General features: G+C 58.1%; 1 protein-coding gene across 1 annotated transcript; it reads right to left on the reverse strand.

The window, feature by feature from the left end:
- Positions 1–2,374: 2,374 nt before the first annotated feature.
- On the reverse strand, positions 2,375–13,030 carry LOC119099005 (homeobox protein OTX). The gene is made up of 7 exons (XM_037222055.1): positions 12,933–13,030; positions 8,494–8,627; positions 5,896–6,059; positions 4,323–4,488; positions 4,125–4,144; positions 3,340–3,513; positions 2,375–2,488 (listed from the first exon to the last, which is right to left on the reverse strand). Exons 1-7 carry the CDS (start codon positions 13,028–13,030, stop codon positions 2,375–2,377), a joined length of 870 nt encoding a protein of 289 aa, XP_037077950.1.
- Between the last annotated feature and the right edge of the window lie 3,318 nt (positions 13,031–16,348).

Below are 16,348 nucleotides of genomic sequence, written 5' to 3' on the forward strand. Positions count from 1 at the left end.
CTTACAAATAACACATTACAAATTTTGCTTTTAATGATCCCAGTTCGCGCTATCCGAGGCGCCTATCGCAGCGCGTGATTATGTTAAGTAGCATGCAGAAATGTCACTCTTGCTCCCGGCGCTGCTGCTTGCTCTTTTTAAATCCCTAAACCTTTCCAGCATATATGTCGACTAGAAGTCTACTGAAGACTCATCGAGACATAATCGCAGACAAGACTCGGCAGACACGTATGCAATGTGCCGAGTGCACAAAATCCCCCATGCCTGGGTCAACAGTTACTGGCCGATCTTTGTTCGCTAAAACCACGAAATCTCGTGCGGCACCCATGCATCTCTGTCCGCAGCTTCTTACAGTGCCTGCAAACCAAGCCGTCGTTCGATCGCACACGCTCTGGACTCTTATAATCGTGACGCGCTGCCGTAAGTCAGCTGATACGACACGGATCTGTCAGGCGCGACCGCATCGGATGTTTTTCGCTGATTCGGATCTACCGCTCACATAAGCTATGTTAGATCCGCTTATGCCGGCGACCGCACGCTTCTTGCGAGATTCTGGCCGGACTGGCTCCTTCTTGATTACATTGTGGAACATGGCTTTAGCAACATTCCGTATACCAGGGCGGCGCGGGGTCAGCCTGTCGGTAGGCCTCGCCAGACGGAGCTGCGGGAGCCGCTGCGGAGCCGCGGAGGCCGCCGCTGGCTAGGCCTCGTCAGACGGAGCTGCAGGAGCCGCCGCTGGCTAGGCCTCGTCAGACGGAGCTGCGGGAGCCGTCGCTGAATAGGCCTCACCAGACAGAGCCGTAGGAGCCGCCGCTGGGTAGGCCCTGACCTCTAAATTTGCGCTCGTCGCGTACACTCACACAGACTAGGGTTCAGAGCAGGAGACTTACTTGGGTGAGCCATGATCTCAACAAGTACCTTTTGTCGTTTGTGTGGTACAGAGCGTTTCGGGATAAGAAAACATGCTTTTCATCACATTATTATTTCTCGAAAATTGATGTCAAGCAACACTGGTAGGGACGCTTACACATAACACAAAGCGATCTAAAAAGCCGACCAGAATGGAATGGATTCGGACACAGTGCGCGTAACTGCTTTCTATGGCTGCTGCGGAGGATGTACTGTTAACACAGACTTTCCACCGCATTCGTCAAATGCCGCCAAAACAAAACAATAAGGGTCCGCAGTACATAAAACACGAGGCAAATGTGTCTGAAGACATCAAGCATACACGATACCCATGAGTCACATCGCGCGACTCTGAATTCGGCTTTGACTCGACACTCTCCGTTCATCCTGCGTCGTCCCTGGGCAGCCGCCGACCAAACAGACACGAAACGCCGTCCATGTAATGCTTTACAACCGTTCGCATGCGCGCACGCAGGGCGCACCTCGCCGCATCGCAGCCCGTCCGCATATTGTACTTATTCCAACAGTGTTCAGTACGTGCGGTGCCGCCGCTGGCCGCCGGGCTTCGCGCAGTCCCGTCCCATCACAGAGCCGTCACGTGTGGTTGGACGGACGCGCCACGCTCACAACAACAGGTGCAGGACGGCGCGGGGGCTGCCCCCGACTCCGCCGCCAAAGCTCGCCGCCCGGCCCTCCGCGCGGCGTCCTAGACGGAGGCGCGAGACGCCGCGGGCGACGAGGACGGCAGGTGAGCTGGCTTCAGCAGCGCAGCCGTCTCTGGAAGCGGGCCGCTCTGGCACGCCGCACACACGCCGTTTGCGCGGCAAACAGCCCGCGAGGCCCGTGGGCGGCGGCTACCCTGTCTTAGCTTAGCTCTATCACAGAAAACGCTTGTGTGTATGTCTGTGTGTATGCAGGTGTTCGTGTGTCGTCGGGGGATCGCGGGTCAACGTCCGAGCGCGTGTGGGTGTGTGTGTGTGGGTGTGTGCGCGCGCGCGTGTATGTAAGCCCCTCGTGTGTACATGCGCTTACAGGTGTGGTCGGTTTGGGACGTCTGAGTGGCCAGACTCGCCCCCCCCCCCCCCCTGACCTTGGCTGGCACAAATGACGTCAATAGCGGCTCTTGTGTCACAAGCCCGCGCCTCGTCGTCTTCCCGTCACTTCAGCACATCGTGCCTCGCTTTGCTCCACTTCACCGGCCGCCTGCTAGGTCAGAGTGATCCAGTGATCCGGATCAAGCGCCCACACCGCGAGATCCCTTGGTGCAGCTGCAGCGCCAACGCCGCCCCCGGTCAGCGCGCTGAGGTCAGCCACGAGTCGCTCCGGGTCAAGTCGTCCGGGTCAGCTTCGGTTCACTTGCTCCCGGCTCCAGTCCGTCCGCCCCTCTTGGAGGCCGTAGTGCACCACTCTGACCTCAGCTCCGCGACCCGCCGGCTGCCGCAGCGGCCGCGCTCGCGGTAGCCGCCTACAACACCTGGAAGTTCTGGTAGCGGTAGTCGAACTCGGCGGCGATGCTGTGCCGGCTCACCGGAGCTGCCGTGGGCTGCGCCGGCGGCAGCGGGCTCACGTGGCTGTTAACCTGAAGGACGGGTACGCCGAGCGTCAGACACGGATACGCCGAGCGTCAGACACGGGTACGCCGAGCGTCAGACACGGATACGCCGAGCGTCAGACACGGGTACGCCGAGCGTCAGACACGGATACGCCGAGCGTCAGACACGGGTACGCCGAGCGTCAAACACGGGTACGCCGAGCGTCAAACACGGGTACGAGCGGCGTCAGACACGGATGTGCCGAGCGTCAGACACGGGTACGCCGAGCGTCAGACACGGATACGCCGAGCGTCAAACACGGGTAAGCCGAGCGTCAAACACGGGTACGCCGAGTGTCAAACACGGGTAAGCCGAGCGTCAAACACGGGTACGCCGAGCGTCAGACACGGATGTGCCGAGCGTCAGACACGGGTACGCCGAGCGTCAGACACGGATACGCCGAGCGTCAAACACGGGTACGCCGAGCGTCAGACACGGGTACGCTAAGCGTCAAACACGAACACGCCGAGGAGGCAACGGTAGGATATAACAGGTAACACTACTCATGTGTTTCTGGACATGTGATGTTGTGTAATCAAGTACGTATACAAATTCATCATGGGGATAACTCGATTCTGTCTAACAGTATCATACAAAAGTGGTTAGCAAGTAACTGCGAGAGCAAAATTTGGAATTCCTCAAACCAGGGCTCCACACTGATTCTTCCTTGCGTCTGCGAAAGTGGTCAGAGCTCGCAATGCTAATCCTGCTGAGAATTAGCTGGTGTAAGACAGTTAAAACCTGTTAGAACTGTGCTACGGCAGCTCACGGGCGTGGTCGGGTCAGCAGATCATCAGGGATTATCACCGGTCATCTCCCCTCTCGGTCGTTGGCTCACCTGGGAGTTGATCTGGCCGTGCTGGTTCAGGTGATACTCCATGTTGCCGTAGTACCCGCCGTACTGCGGGTACCCACCAGCCGGATTAGCCGAGTAAGGCCTCTCCATCGCCGGCTGGTTCGACACGAGGTCGCCCATCGGGTTCCAGATGGTGTTGTAGCCCCCGCCGTAACTCTGTGATGCAAACGGAAGGCGTCAGAGGAAATGGCTGCAACAGTGATCTGCGGCTAAGCCGCATGGGAAAGGATCAGCCGGCGTCAAATGCGACACTAAGGGGAGTCATACGGCGTCGAGGAGCGTCACACGAAGCTGAGAGGCATCACGCAAAGTTGAGAAACGTCGCACGACACCAAGACACGACATGACTCCTCGCACGACACCACTTGGCGCTGGGGTTCACACAATGCTAAACGGTACCACAATACGTTCCGAGGCGTCACACGATTCTAACAGGTGCCATGTGACACTGAGGACCATCATACGGCACTCGGCATCGTCACACAACGCTGAATTGCTCTGCAGCGGCTGCACGCCTCCGCCAGTCATGCAGCGATTTTTTCCCCGTATAGCGTTTAATGGCGGCCGATATGTCCAGATCCGGGACGTTATTGATGGATTCATGCCGACAGGAACTGAGACCGGAGCTTCGCTAGCCCGCGTCAAAGAGTGCATACATGCCGGCAGGAACTGTGACCAGAGCCACCTCGCCACGTGCTACCGATGAAACCCGGAGCAGAACCCCGTGGCACGGACTTCCGTACTGGCACACGGGTGTGCGGACGGACATGCTGGTGGCCGCGGTCTCCTGCGGAGCGCGCCTCCAGCCACAGCCGGGGGGAGGGGGGACCGGCGCGCGAGCGGCATCCTTACCTGGTGCGGCGTGCTGACGGGCGTGCTGACCGGCGGCGTTGGCGAGCACGTGACCGGCGGAGAGTACGGCGAGGCGCGCTGCACGGCCGCCGGCGGCGACGGCGTGCCCGGCGTCACCGTCGACAGGTCGCCGGCCGTGCTCGGCGGCGAGCTGGCTGCCGGCGGCGTGCGCGTGCGCGGCTTCGGCTTCGGCTTGGTCTCGGGCGGCGGCGCCGTGCCGTTCGTGTTGGTCTGCTTGGCCTGCTGGCGGATCTTGGCGCGCCGGTTCTTGAACCAGACCTGCGAGGGACATCGTCATATCACCGGACGCCAAAAGCTGTCCTCATAGCGGCGGACGCCGCAAGGCGTCATCAATATTACCAACCGCCACGAGGCGTCCCATGGCACGCGATCTTCGGACGTCGTCAAGGGCCATGAAGACGTCATTTGATAGCACGTCATCACGCGTCCCCACGTACCCAGATGTGATCGAGTGATCGGATCTCACGTCATCACGCTAATGTTATCGCGCCAACAAGGCCATCTGGTCGTCACAGCTGCTGCACCACCACGGCTCGCGCGCTTGTCACAGGTGGTGTTCACGCCGCCTGCGACAAGCACCGGAGGGCCATGACCGCCTACCGGCCGCTGACCCGGCAACACAAAACCCTCGCAGGAATGCGTCACAGCACAAATCTCTCCTCAGGAATGCGTCACAGCACAAATCCCCGTCTGGAATTTTTCACGTTCGTGCGCGGCTTACAGCGTTTCTGTGTACATGGCGTTGGCCGAGTTGACACACTGCGGCAGTGGTTTCCGACAAATCCTCAGGCGCCGGTGCTGGTCTGGGGATCAGCCGCCTTTCAGACAACTCCACTAATACTGGCCCTGTTCGGGGAACTGGACATTGCCACAGGGGCGGTGACGAAGTGGAGAGCCTCCTTTAACGTCGAAGGTCAAGAGGTAAGCAGGGTTAAGCCCGGTCAGAGTGTGGCGTGAAGACAGACCGAAGACACCGAGGACCGGTTTCGACTCGACGGCCGAGTGGAAGTGGTTCATCGGGGAAGGAAGTGAAGTCCGGAAGGTCACCGCACTCTCCGGTCATTGACGCTGTCCCGGGAAGCGATCTCTGGAGTCTTGAGCCGATTGGTCGGCGGGCGCGGGCGTTACAAGGATCCGGCCGGCCGTCACAACGCAGTGTCAAGATGGCTATCGTCACTTAGATCCGCCTAGTTTTGGCCGCCTAGTTTTGGCCATCGGGTGCTTTGGGTGATCCAACACCAACGTCTCCAGGGAAGACTGAATTCAGGTATTCATTAAATTTTTTAGTCGTTAATGCATCCATTATCATCCAGGCCAAAAAGGAAATCTTAGCCATGCAAACAGGAGTACTGAAAAGTGCCGCGGGCAAAAAGAGCAGCGGAATGAGATGTTTCTCTTCATTCGCTACCTTCCAACACGTTACGCCTGAAGGCGAAGTCGAACGCTTCAGTTTACTGGGAAGTCACGCATTGCGCACCTTTTCGGACCTCGCTCTAACACCAGAAATAGTTATCAAACACGGGGACGGGACTACAACGACAGGCGCCAGGTGTCCGCGGCTTTCTCCGCGTGCTGCACGCCGGCTTCGGGTCGGGTCGATCTGGGGGCGTTCTCACGTGCGCCAGCCGCCCTGCCCGGCTGGCGCTGTGTTCGCGATGCGCTCACCTGGACGCGCGACTCCGGCAGGTTGATCTTGATGGCCACCTCCTCGCGCATGAAGATGTCCGGGTAGCGCGTCTTCTGGAACAGGCCCTCGAGGATGTCCAGCTGCTGACGCGTGAACGTGGTGCGCTCACGCCGCTGCTTGCGGCCGTTGCTGTTGCCGGACGCTGCAACAGCAGGGCGCTCTCAGCGACGGCGGCACATCGTCCGGGCGGAGACCCGGGTCGCCGTCACCGACACCGTGGGCTGCCAGCTGTCTACGGTCACCAGCCCGAAGAAGGTTGGGGGATGTGGAGGAGAAGATGTTGCGAGGAGCCGACTCTTGCCTACGTGTGCATTTGTGGGTCTGGTTCATAGGCATGTTGAGGTTGATGGTCAATAGACGAGGCTGAAATTGTCGTCCGTTTAATGCGCACGAATCGAACAAACATAATGAGTGAGTACCGCCATGGGCGGCAGTTTCCATAATCTGCGGCGGCGCTCCTGGCCCTAAGCTCTGTGTTACTAACGACGAATTCTTGCAGACATATATGCAATAACTTAGAATTATAATATCATTCACTTGATTTTCTGGTATTTCCATCAAGCAGGCCGTTGCCTGCTTGCTCTAGCTATCAAAAGGGAAAGCATCGACCGGCACCGCTGACCAGAGCAAGCGCCTTCGCGATTCACGCACGTTCCCATCCACGCCACTCTGCCCGCTAATGGAGGGAATCATCGCTTCGAAAGCGCACCAGACAGGCTGTCAGCGGCCTCACAGTCGGCCACGTGACCCTTTGAGTGAGGCCCCGCGATTCTGCCGAGCCTGACACCGGATACCCGCCCGCGTCAGGCGCGGCCGGCAGCGCTGCGTACGGCTTCTGCGACCCACGCCATCGGTAGGGGCGCTGACCTGCCGCTACAGGAGGGACAGGGACAGGGGCGCTGGCCGCGCGGCTCACACCCTGCAGCGTCCTGCAGCGCGGTCCGTGGAGGGGGCGGCTCTCGTGACAGCGGCACGAGGCCGGGCTGTCGTTCTTAGATCGGGCGGGGCTTAAGAGATAGAGTGCCTGGGCTATTGTCGCGCTCGGCGCGTGACCGGCGGCCCCGCTGACGCTGTCAGCTCGGTGCAGCAGGCGCATGACTCGCGGCCGGACTGGTCTGGTCCGGCGCCCGATGGCGGTGTCAGCTCGGTGCAGCAGGCGTGTGGGACTGGTCTGGTCCGGCGCCCGCTGGCGGTGTCAGCTCGGTGCAGCAGGCGCGTGACTCGCGGCCGGACTGGTCTGGTCCGGCGCCCGCTGGCGGTGTCAGCTCGGTGCAGCAGGCGCGTGACTCGCGGCCGGACTGGTCTGGTCCGGCGCCCGCTGGCGGTGTCAGCTCGGTGCAGCAGGCGCATGACTCGCGGCCGGACTGGTCTGGTCCGGCGCCCGCTGACGGGTGCGCTGGAGACAAGCGAGCCGATACGGCCTACAGCCCTGTGGCGCACACCTAGGCCACAATACCTCCACGCGGATACACTAACTACACCGGGCATGTGGAAGTGCAGGTCGTCCTATCAGGCCCAACAGGCGTCTGTATTCACGGCGCTGATGATATGACTTCCAGTTTTATTCTGTGTTATTCTTCTGAACAGGCTGTAATTACCTTGTCATCCCAAGACCTGTCTGAAGTCTGAAAACAGGATACGTTGTCGAAAAGGATGCAACAACAAATGAAATGAGAAAATGATATGATTACTCACTGACGACTCGATCAATCTCACACTTGTGTCCGGGGTGAGGGACGCCTTAAATGAGTCAGTGATCTCAACGGGAGTCAGTCTACCAAACGCGGTCAGCTGATGGCGTCTGGGCCTGAATGGCACACCGTCCGGACACACAGCGCACCACACTGGCACTGAGCGGCGACCACTGACCGCGGCGGCACACAGCCTGGCTCACATGTGGGCCTCACCTCGTGCAAAGTTGGCGCGTGAGCGAATATGGGAGGTGACACATGGGCGCAGGAGCTTGCGCAAGTGGCGTGAATGGGCTTGCACTCAAAGCGAGTCATTTGTTCGACTTTTGTGCTGCTAATAAATTCTTGAAACGAGCATTGAGCACAGACTGGCGAGCTTTAGGCTGAAGCGGAACGCGATGCTGTACTGCTGCGTTGAAATATGAAATAAAAGTGGCAACTTAAACCCAATCGATTATTCGACGCATACTCAGCCACACAGCTGACGCGTAAAGCTGAAATGCCAAACATTTCGAATGAGCGCCACAATTGCTCATAACGTCAAACCGCCAGACGTGCAAAGGTGAGCCGACAACGTGCCATGCCCACAACTTTATTTCTCATAAACCCGTGGGCCTAAGCATGCAGATGACTATGCGTGGCTTACGAAGACAGCCTAATGATGCCTACAAGTCCCAGAAAATATGCGAAGGGTACTCCCCATACCCGCCGAATTCTCGAGAACGGACGTTACTGATGAACAGAGCGATAGTACCTCGATAAAGAGGAGCGCCAACGATGCGCACCGTGGGCGGCAGTCCCTTGACCGCTAGGATTAACACTGACGGTTCCACGGGGCGGCAGCCACGCCATCCTCAGTGAACCCCTGAGGGGACGGCGACTCACCTGGACCGTAGGGGACGCCGGAGGCGAAGCCGTCGGGCATCATGACCGGGTAGCTGGGCCGGGCGACAGTGTAACCCGGCAGCATACCGCCGGCACCGTGCGGCGCGGCGCCGAACGGGGGGAACGCCATGGCACTGCAACGGAAAGAGGACACGCGTCAGAGCGGGAACACGCGTCAGAACGAGAACACTCGTCAAAGCGGGAACACACGTCAGAGAGGGAACACGCGTCAGAACGGGAACACGCGTCAGAGCGGGAGCATGCGTCAGAGCGGGAGCATGCGTCAGAGCGGGAACACGCGTCAGAACGGGAGCACGCGTCAGAAAGAGAACTTGCGTCGGAACAGGAAAACGCATCAGAACGTAAAACGTTCTCACCCGTGGCGGCACACTCAAACATTACTGAGGAGATTCGGGAGCAATCGGAAGTTAAGAAACCGTTATTTTCATGCATCACCAAAGCTTTATTGTTGAAATAAAATAAAGTTATCGGGGTCCAGGCCTCCAAAGGTATACAAAGTGACTGAGCGAAAAATTCAGTCTATCCATGAACGGGGACCAAAAGCCCAAAACTAGACCAAAACTAAAAGCCTAAAGTCTTTGCCATTGTCCAGCCAAATCTCGACTTTGCACATACAGCACAGCGCCTGCAACAAGCCGATGGCACACATCTGAACGGTGTGGAGGGGATTACTGGATAGGCGTTCTCATCACAGACATGTCGATCGTGTGACTCGATCACATGGCGGGACCGCTGAACCACCGACTGCAATGTTAAGAAAAAAAAAACATTTGGCATCCTCTCCATGCGTCACGGTGCCAGCAGGTTTGGAAGGCAGATCACTAAGAAAGCGTTAACAAGGAATGCGTCTAATTGCGTGTATTAAATGATTACAGGGCTTATGGCTTATTGAAAGAACGAGCATGCCAAACAAGTTAGCGCACCACTTTCAGCCCACCACGCCGCAGTGCGCATGACACATTGCATCGACCCAATTCATAGCGCGGTTTCATAATTGCGAAATGGGGAAAAATCAAACCGATATCTTGCTGATGCAACTGAGACTGCAGGAGAAGAGCATGCGGCGAGCCCATATAACATACCAATCGGTCGCCACCGAACCCATCATCGGCCGGCCGCAGGAGTGGTGACCACCGCCAGCGTCCGGCCTGCGAGGCGACGCCGTGTTCCGCAGTCCGTATCAGTCAATTAATCAACCGTCGCCGCAAATGATAGGATCACGTGTCCCCCAACTGGCTGAAATATGCCGCATCGCACACGGATACACTTGTCTCGCGAATGATAACACCAAAATAAAAATCAACTGCCAGCAATCAACGTCATGCTCATCTTCCAGGAGGCGGGAGCGTCGCGTGTCAAGATGACCGATAATCCAGGCAGACGCGCCGGCACGGTGCCCGCGGGGCGCCCTACAGACCGGAATTCCCAGAAAGGGTAAGGACCCGCTGGCACGAGACGGGGGCCGATTTTTTGAGCGACGCCGCGCTGTCCGGCCACGTTGCACTGCGGGCCGGGAGATGTCCTGGTGGGGAGGGGAGGGGAGGGAGGGGGGCGTGCGGTCCGTTTGCGGTGGTGCACCTCGCTCGGCGGACGAGCCCCCGTTAACCGGACAGGAGAGGGAACCCTGGTGCCCTTGAACGATGTGCCCTCTCCCTCTCTCCGGCTCTGGCATCCGGGGAATTAGCGATTTTAGCAGAGACGATATATGCACGGAGTGCGGACGCTGGATGAGCAAGTAGAAAAACGAGAGCCAGCATTGAGTACCGGTTCGGCTGTCTATGGAACTCTCGTTAAATATGCAACGTAACTTCGTGATCACGTTTGATCGCAGAACTTGACGCTTATCCGATCAGATGTCGCCAAGCTCTCGTTATCATTTTGTAATCCCAGTCGAATTGTTAAACGGTTCGAACGGACGCAGAAAACGCGGGTGACTCATTCAATGCACTGTATTTCTCATGTTTAAAGCTGCAATTGTTCATACGGCTGGGCTTAAAAACAGCCATATATGATCTGCTCGTTGTGTGACTTTTGAGCTTCTTTCTCTTTTTACAACGCGTACACAGCTGGCCGTCATGCAAAGATCTCGTCATAGCTGATGTTCCAACTGTGCGCTGCGATTACGCCAAAGGAAAGAAAGCAAACGCGTTACAAGGTTCCTAGCTCTAATCTGAGCACAACCGAACCACACATGCTTATGGTGCTTCGTGGGCATAATCCCAGGCCGCCGCACGGGAACGACAACATGGATGGCCGAGATACCAGCGAGCAGGACAGAGGTAACATGTCCCGGCCCGTAACTCGGTAACACGTCCCGGTCCATGACTCAGTAACACGTCCCAGTCGGTAACTCGGTAACACGTCCCGGTCCATGACTCAGTAACACGTCCCAGTCGGTAACTCGGTAACACATCCCGGTCCATAACTCAGTAACACGTCCCGGTCCGTAACTCGGTAACACGTCCCGGTCCATAATTCAGTAACACGTCACGGTCTGTAATCCGGCAAAACGTCCTGGTCCGTAACTAGTAACACGTCCCGGTCTGTAGCTTGGTAACACGTCCCGGTCCTTAACTCGGTAACGCGTCCCGGTCTGTAGCTCGGTAACACGTCCCAGTCCGTAACTCGGTAGCACGTCCCGGTCTGCAACCTAGCAACACGTCCCGGTCCGTGACTCAGTAACACGTCCCGGTCCGTGACTCGGTAACACGACGCGTTACCCAACTACTTAAGCTAACCGAGACGTGTTACTGAGTTACGTCCCAGTCCGTGACTCGGTAACACGTCCCGGTCCGTCACTTTGAAAGCTTACACAGACAAGTAATACGGGAGGAATCGGCTGGCACGGACTGAATTGCCAAACAAGTTTTCCAATAATATTTCCTTCATGACTGGGAGAAAATTATTTTTGCGAAACTCGCATTTTGCCGTTCAACTTCACATAATTTGGACTCGATGCCTTCCAGCCGCAACAAAGTCCAAACAGTTGAAATGTCGCCACAATCGCTCTTCGTCTTGGATATAGCGCTTCGGATCCAAATGCTACCCACAACGAGAGCGTCATTAACGCATCCCCGTCTCCCATCACTGGGCTAAGGGAACATTTCTGCGGAACTGTTACTGCTCAAAGGGGAAGGCCAAAAAGGGCATCACAAAAGATGCAAAGTGAGTGTGAGTGACAAGACACATGCGACCAAAAAGTAAGTTTTCTGTGAACACGATTCTTTAAAGTGGCGCAAGCTTATCACTCTGGGTCTGAACGTGCCCTTTTACACAAGGTTCAACGTTACTATCCAGCCGATGGCACAAATACAAGAAGGTTATCATCCGTGCAAACATCATCACCGCTAAATATCGCTGTCCTCTCTCCAAAATGTTTTGAGATCAGGCAAAACCAAACCCTTGGTTCGGAAGGTCTTAGAGCACAGAATGTCACCTGGGGTGAATTTACGTACATGATATATGAATATCTCAGTTTTAAAGAGTTATTCGTTCATCATATAACATGCATTTTGCTGACTAAAGATCATGGCGTACGTTGACAGCGTGAGCCGCGTTCTGAGCGGCCATGCGCCGCCCCGGTCTAGTATTTAGCTTCGCGCGCGGCTGACCTGGCGCTTCGACCCACTGGTCCTGAGCGCCAGTGGCCCCGCTCCCGTCCCCAGCGAGCCCTCTGACTCGGGACACCCCTCCAGCACACGTGCGCGAGAAATACCCCAGCTGGCACACAAGAGCGGGAGCTACCAGCGACGGGTGCTGTCAGCTCTCGGGTATAATACACCATGCCGTGAAAACGAACCCATCTCTAAATTATGTCATCAATGTATGCCATGACGAATTGACCAAGTTTGTACATAACATTGTCCCAGTTACCGAAACGCGTGCCTAGGGCTTTATTATTTTGTGGAGGCGTAGTAACGCTATACGCATGGTGAACGGACATAAAAACAGACACTTCTATTCTGCTTGAAGATGGTTTGCGAGTTTAAACGCACATCTGGAGCCCACGCATCTCGCAATAACAGACAATTGTCGCTAAGGATTCATGACCATTTATGCCACCAATATCTGTTTTCTGGGTGATTAGCTCCATTATGCAGCAAATGTAATAATGGCATTCGCGGCGAAGACGATTGTGATCAATAACATACCTTACTTTTCAGCCGAACTTGTATTTTTATCCGGCATGCTGCTCTGGATCGAAGATAGACTTATTGGTGCCCTAGACCAAAGGTAAGCCCCGGGAGAAGGAACAGAACCTCACCGACCCGAGACAAATATAAAACACCCGTCCTGTTGGTGACATCGCTCAGAATGCGACAAACCTCGGCCCTCGTCTGGTCCGCGTTATCGCTCTGCCGGCGGGGATTCTTATTGGGGGGGGGGGGAGGCCGCCGACCGCGGCGCCTCCACCTCACCTGGTCACGCAGACGAGCTGCTCCTCCTTCCTGACCGGGTCAAACTCGGCACCGAGCGGCGCCGGCACCGCGTGCACCTCCGCTCCGCTCGGACTCATGCTTGGGGCGCGTCTGCCGTCAGGCCGGCGGGCTGCGCTGGAGCGGCGCCCGGCCGGCCGGACCGGTCCGGCCGGCCCGGCCCGGGGGCATCGGCGCCGCACCCGGCCGCCAGCGCCCGGCCCCCGCTGCGGCCGCCGGCTAACGCGCCGGCGGCCGGCACCAGCCGGCCGCGCCCGGCTGACCGAGGCGGGCGGCGGCAACGAGAGCGACTGCGTCCGAGGGGGTGAGCGGGGCCGACAGCGTCCGAGGGAGTGAGCGGGGCCGACAGCGTCCGAGGGGTGAGCGGGGCCGACAGCGTCCGAGGGAGTGAGCGGGGCCGACAGCGTCCGAGGGGTGAGCGGGGCCGACAGCGTCCGAGAGAGTGAGCGGGGCCGACAGCGTCCGAGGGGTGAGCGGGGCCGGCGGCAGATAACGCCGAGCAATGTCCCCACGGGAGGAACCCAGATCGGCGGGGTTTCCACCCGGTCGGCAGAGGGGCTGGGCTCCAGATGGGGACGGATGAAGATCTGCCGCTGGAAAGGGCAGTGGGGTTTACCTGCGGCTGATCCCTCCTGCGTTCCCTCTCAAATGTCAGCGCGCGATGGCTTCGTCGGATTTCCCCGCTATCAGAAGCGGTTATCACGTGAACGCGTACCTACCTTCATAGCCACGCTGGAGCGGCTCACTTTGTCCGGAATGAAATGAAAACGCAAGGCCAGATTTGTCGCGTGAGATCAGCTTAAACGCCGCCAAAAATACACTACCGCCTGATATCAAATGAGGTTGCTGTGGTGGGAGCTGGCAGCCTTTCCGGCGTACTTTCCACTGGACCATGCACGGGGTATGGGACTTAGCCCACAATCCAGCTAATTGTTCCATCATCTGTCTAACGCTGATGATAGAATATTGCATGTTCTGCGGCGTTCGCCCCACCTATTTACACATTCGAAGGGTAAGCGCACGACCAGACTTATCATTGTAACTGATCCTGGGCCATCCGTCATTACCGATCAGCCAGCTTATTGGCCTACGATTCGGTGTGCAGACAGCTTCGCTTGCGAGAGGCTGGCCGCGGCGGCCTCCGGGTCCCGAGGGCGGCGGCGCTCAGCGAGCCGCCATTAACAATGGCCGCCTGCTGAGCGTCGCCATCCTCGCAGCCAATTACCGGCGAGTCCGACACTGGAGGCGTGCCGGAACTCACCGACACTGCCCAGTCACGCCCCCCCCCCCCCTCCCCACCCGTCACCCGGTCCGCTCCCTGTCGCAGCGCGTCACCGGACCCAGGGGTCACTAACGACCTGTCGGCGGGCGGGCGGCGAACCGGGGGCGGACCTGCAGGCGGGGACGTGAAGAGAGGAGGGCCGATGGTGGCTGAGAGGCGGGCCGGGAGGCGGGAGCGTGACGGGAAGCAGGCCGATGGTGGCTGAGGGGCTCTCCGGGAGGCGCGGACGTGACGGGAGAGACCGATGGTGGCTGAGGGGCTCTCCGGGAGGCGGGGACGTGACGGGAGGGACCGATGGTGGCTGAGGGGCTCTCCGGGAGGCGGGGACGTGACGGGAGAGGCCGATGGTGGCTGAGGGGCTCTCCGGGAGGCGGGGACGTGACGGGAGAGACCGATGGTGGTTGAGGGGCTCTCCGGGAGGCGGGGACGTGACGGGAGGCAGGCCGATGGTGGAAAGCTCTGTTGATGTATCTGCGACACATGCATATTTCACGTGCGTCCCATGTGCGAAGCGGCGGAAGGCGCCATGGCGGTCTGATTATTATCACAGTCCGCACCATCACTTACAGTCGAAGGATCGGCCAGACTGTCGCGGATCAACGGATCAGGTGCGGCCTGATGATGGGAGGCCGGCCTTATGTGCCAGCCTTTTGATAGATGTCTACTCCGATACAGCTCAAAGAGGGCCAGAGCTTAGGGTCACCACCTTTGATCTATTTAAAGGTTGAATTTGCATGGATACGGCAAAACATGCTTTGACATCGAGCAACCGGCTGTCGATGGCAAATTTCACCTGATTCGGTCACTATTTCGACTGCTTCGGCTTCGATCCTAAATGGCCATGACCATAGATGGTCACTTCTAGACACTGACAGCAGATAATGTATCATTCTTTGGAAGCAGGACTTCTTGGAAAAATTGTACCGTTGTGCACTAACACGTTATTTGTGCTTATTTCTAAGATTTGATTAGCAGCATGAGTGGGGAACGCGGCATTACTGCTGTGGTTACCACCAAGCATGCCTCTGTTATGGATGAGGTCATGATTTTATCATTTTCCTATGAAAGGTACCTGTTCTGAGGCTTCAGCACACCAAATGTTGACGGTATTCCCGACCATTTACTTGGGAGCACGTGCTCCCGCCTCGCCCTCCTCCCACACACACCACACCGCACCCCACATCCCCACCTCAGCTTATCAGTCCCCACCACTGACCATTCCGCCGTCTCTGATCATGCGATCTGCCTGGTCAGACTGCGGGGAGAAAGTGACAGCCCTGTCAAGAACTGAGCTGTCGCCCATTGACACATGGAACGGTGCATTGCGGTGCGACGAAGACAGCCATGCAGCGGGCCCTGTGGACATGTACGGTAAGAGCGGTCCGCATCGCAGACCGTATCTCGACAACGCTGTATGTATATTACATTCTGTATGCCCTTTTTAAAAGTTGCAATGCCCATTAAAATTGTCGAATAGAATTGTCGCCCGCGGGCTTCGTTTGAGCATGCGCCGTAGCAGAGAAGGGCAGGGACGGCCCATCTCTGGCCGTAGCGGCTCCCAGAGGCCTTCACGAAGTCTCGCCCGATGTGCCTGACATCTCCGTGGCTCACATCAGCTCGCGCTCTGACGTCAGCAGCGGTCTCTGACCAGCCGCGCGCAAGGCTCCCCTCCCGCCACGCGCTCGCCAAACCGCAGCTGCGCATGCAAGACCGCCGCGCCCCTGCCCACGCACACCTAGCCCAGTCAGCTGACGCGTCAACATCATGACCTGGGGACGGACGCGACGGCACGCTTCCAGCACGGGCTGAGGCGAGACTGGGAGGAAGGTGGGGTGACCCGGGGAAGGGACGGGGGGGGGGACCGCCCAGTGGAGTCAGCGACCCACCAGGGTCGCGCCGCGCCACCACTGGCGCAGCTTTCACTCAGCTGTCGGCTCTGCTCGACGGCCGATTTTCACTCACGCAACTGGGCATTAGCGCTGCAGGTGGTTGGCGGAGGACCGGTCGGTGCTCAGCGGGCCGGAATGATCCGGCAGCGCTTCAGAGGGCCGCCATGGCGTCTCGAGCCGCCCGCGTCACGGCCCGTCACATCTGCCGCCAGCTTTAGAGGCCCGGC

This window comes from Pollicipes pollicipes, unplaced genomic scaffold (genome assembly GCF_011947565.3).
Source record: "Pollicipes pollicipes isolate AB1234 unplaced genomic scaffold, Ppol_2.1 Scaffold_2555;HRSCAF=2994_pilon_pilon_pilon, whole genome shotgun sequence".
NCBI lineage: Eukaryota > Metazoa > Arthropoda > Thecostraca > Pollicipedomorpha > Pollicipedidae > Pollicipes > Pollicipes pollicipes.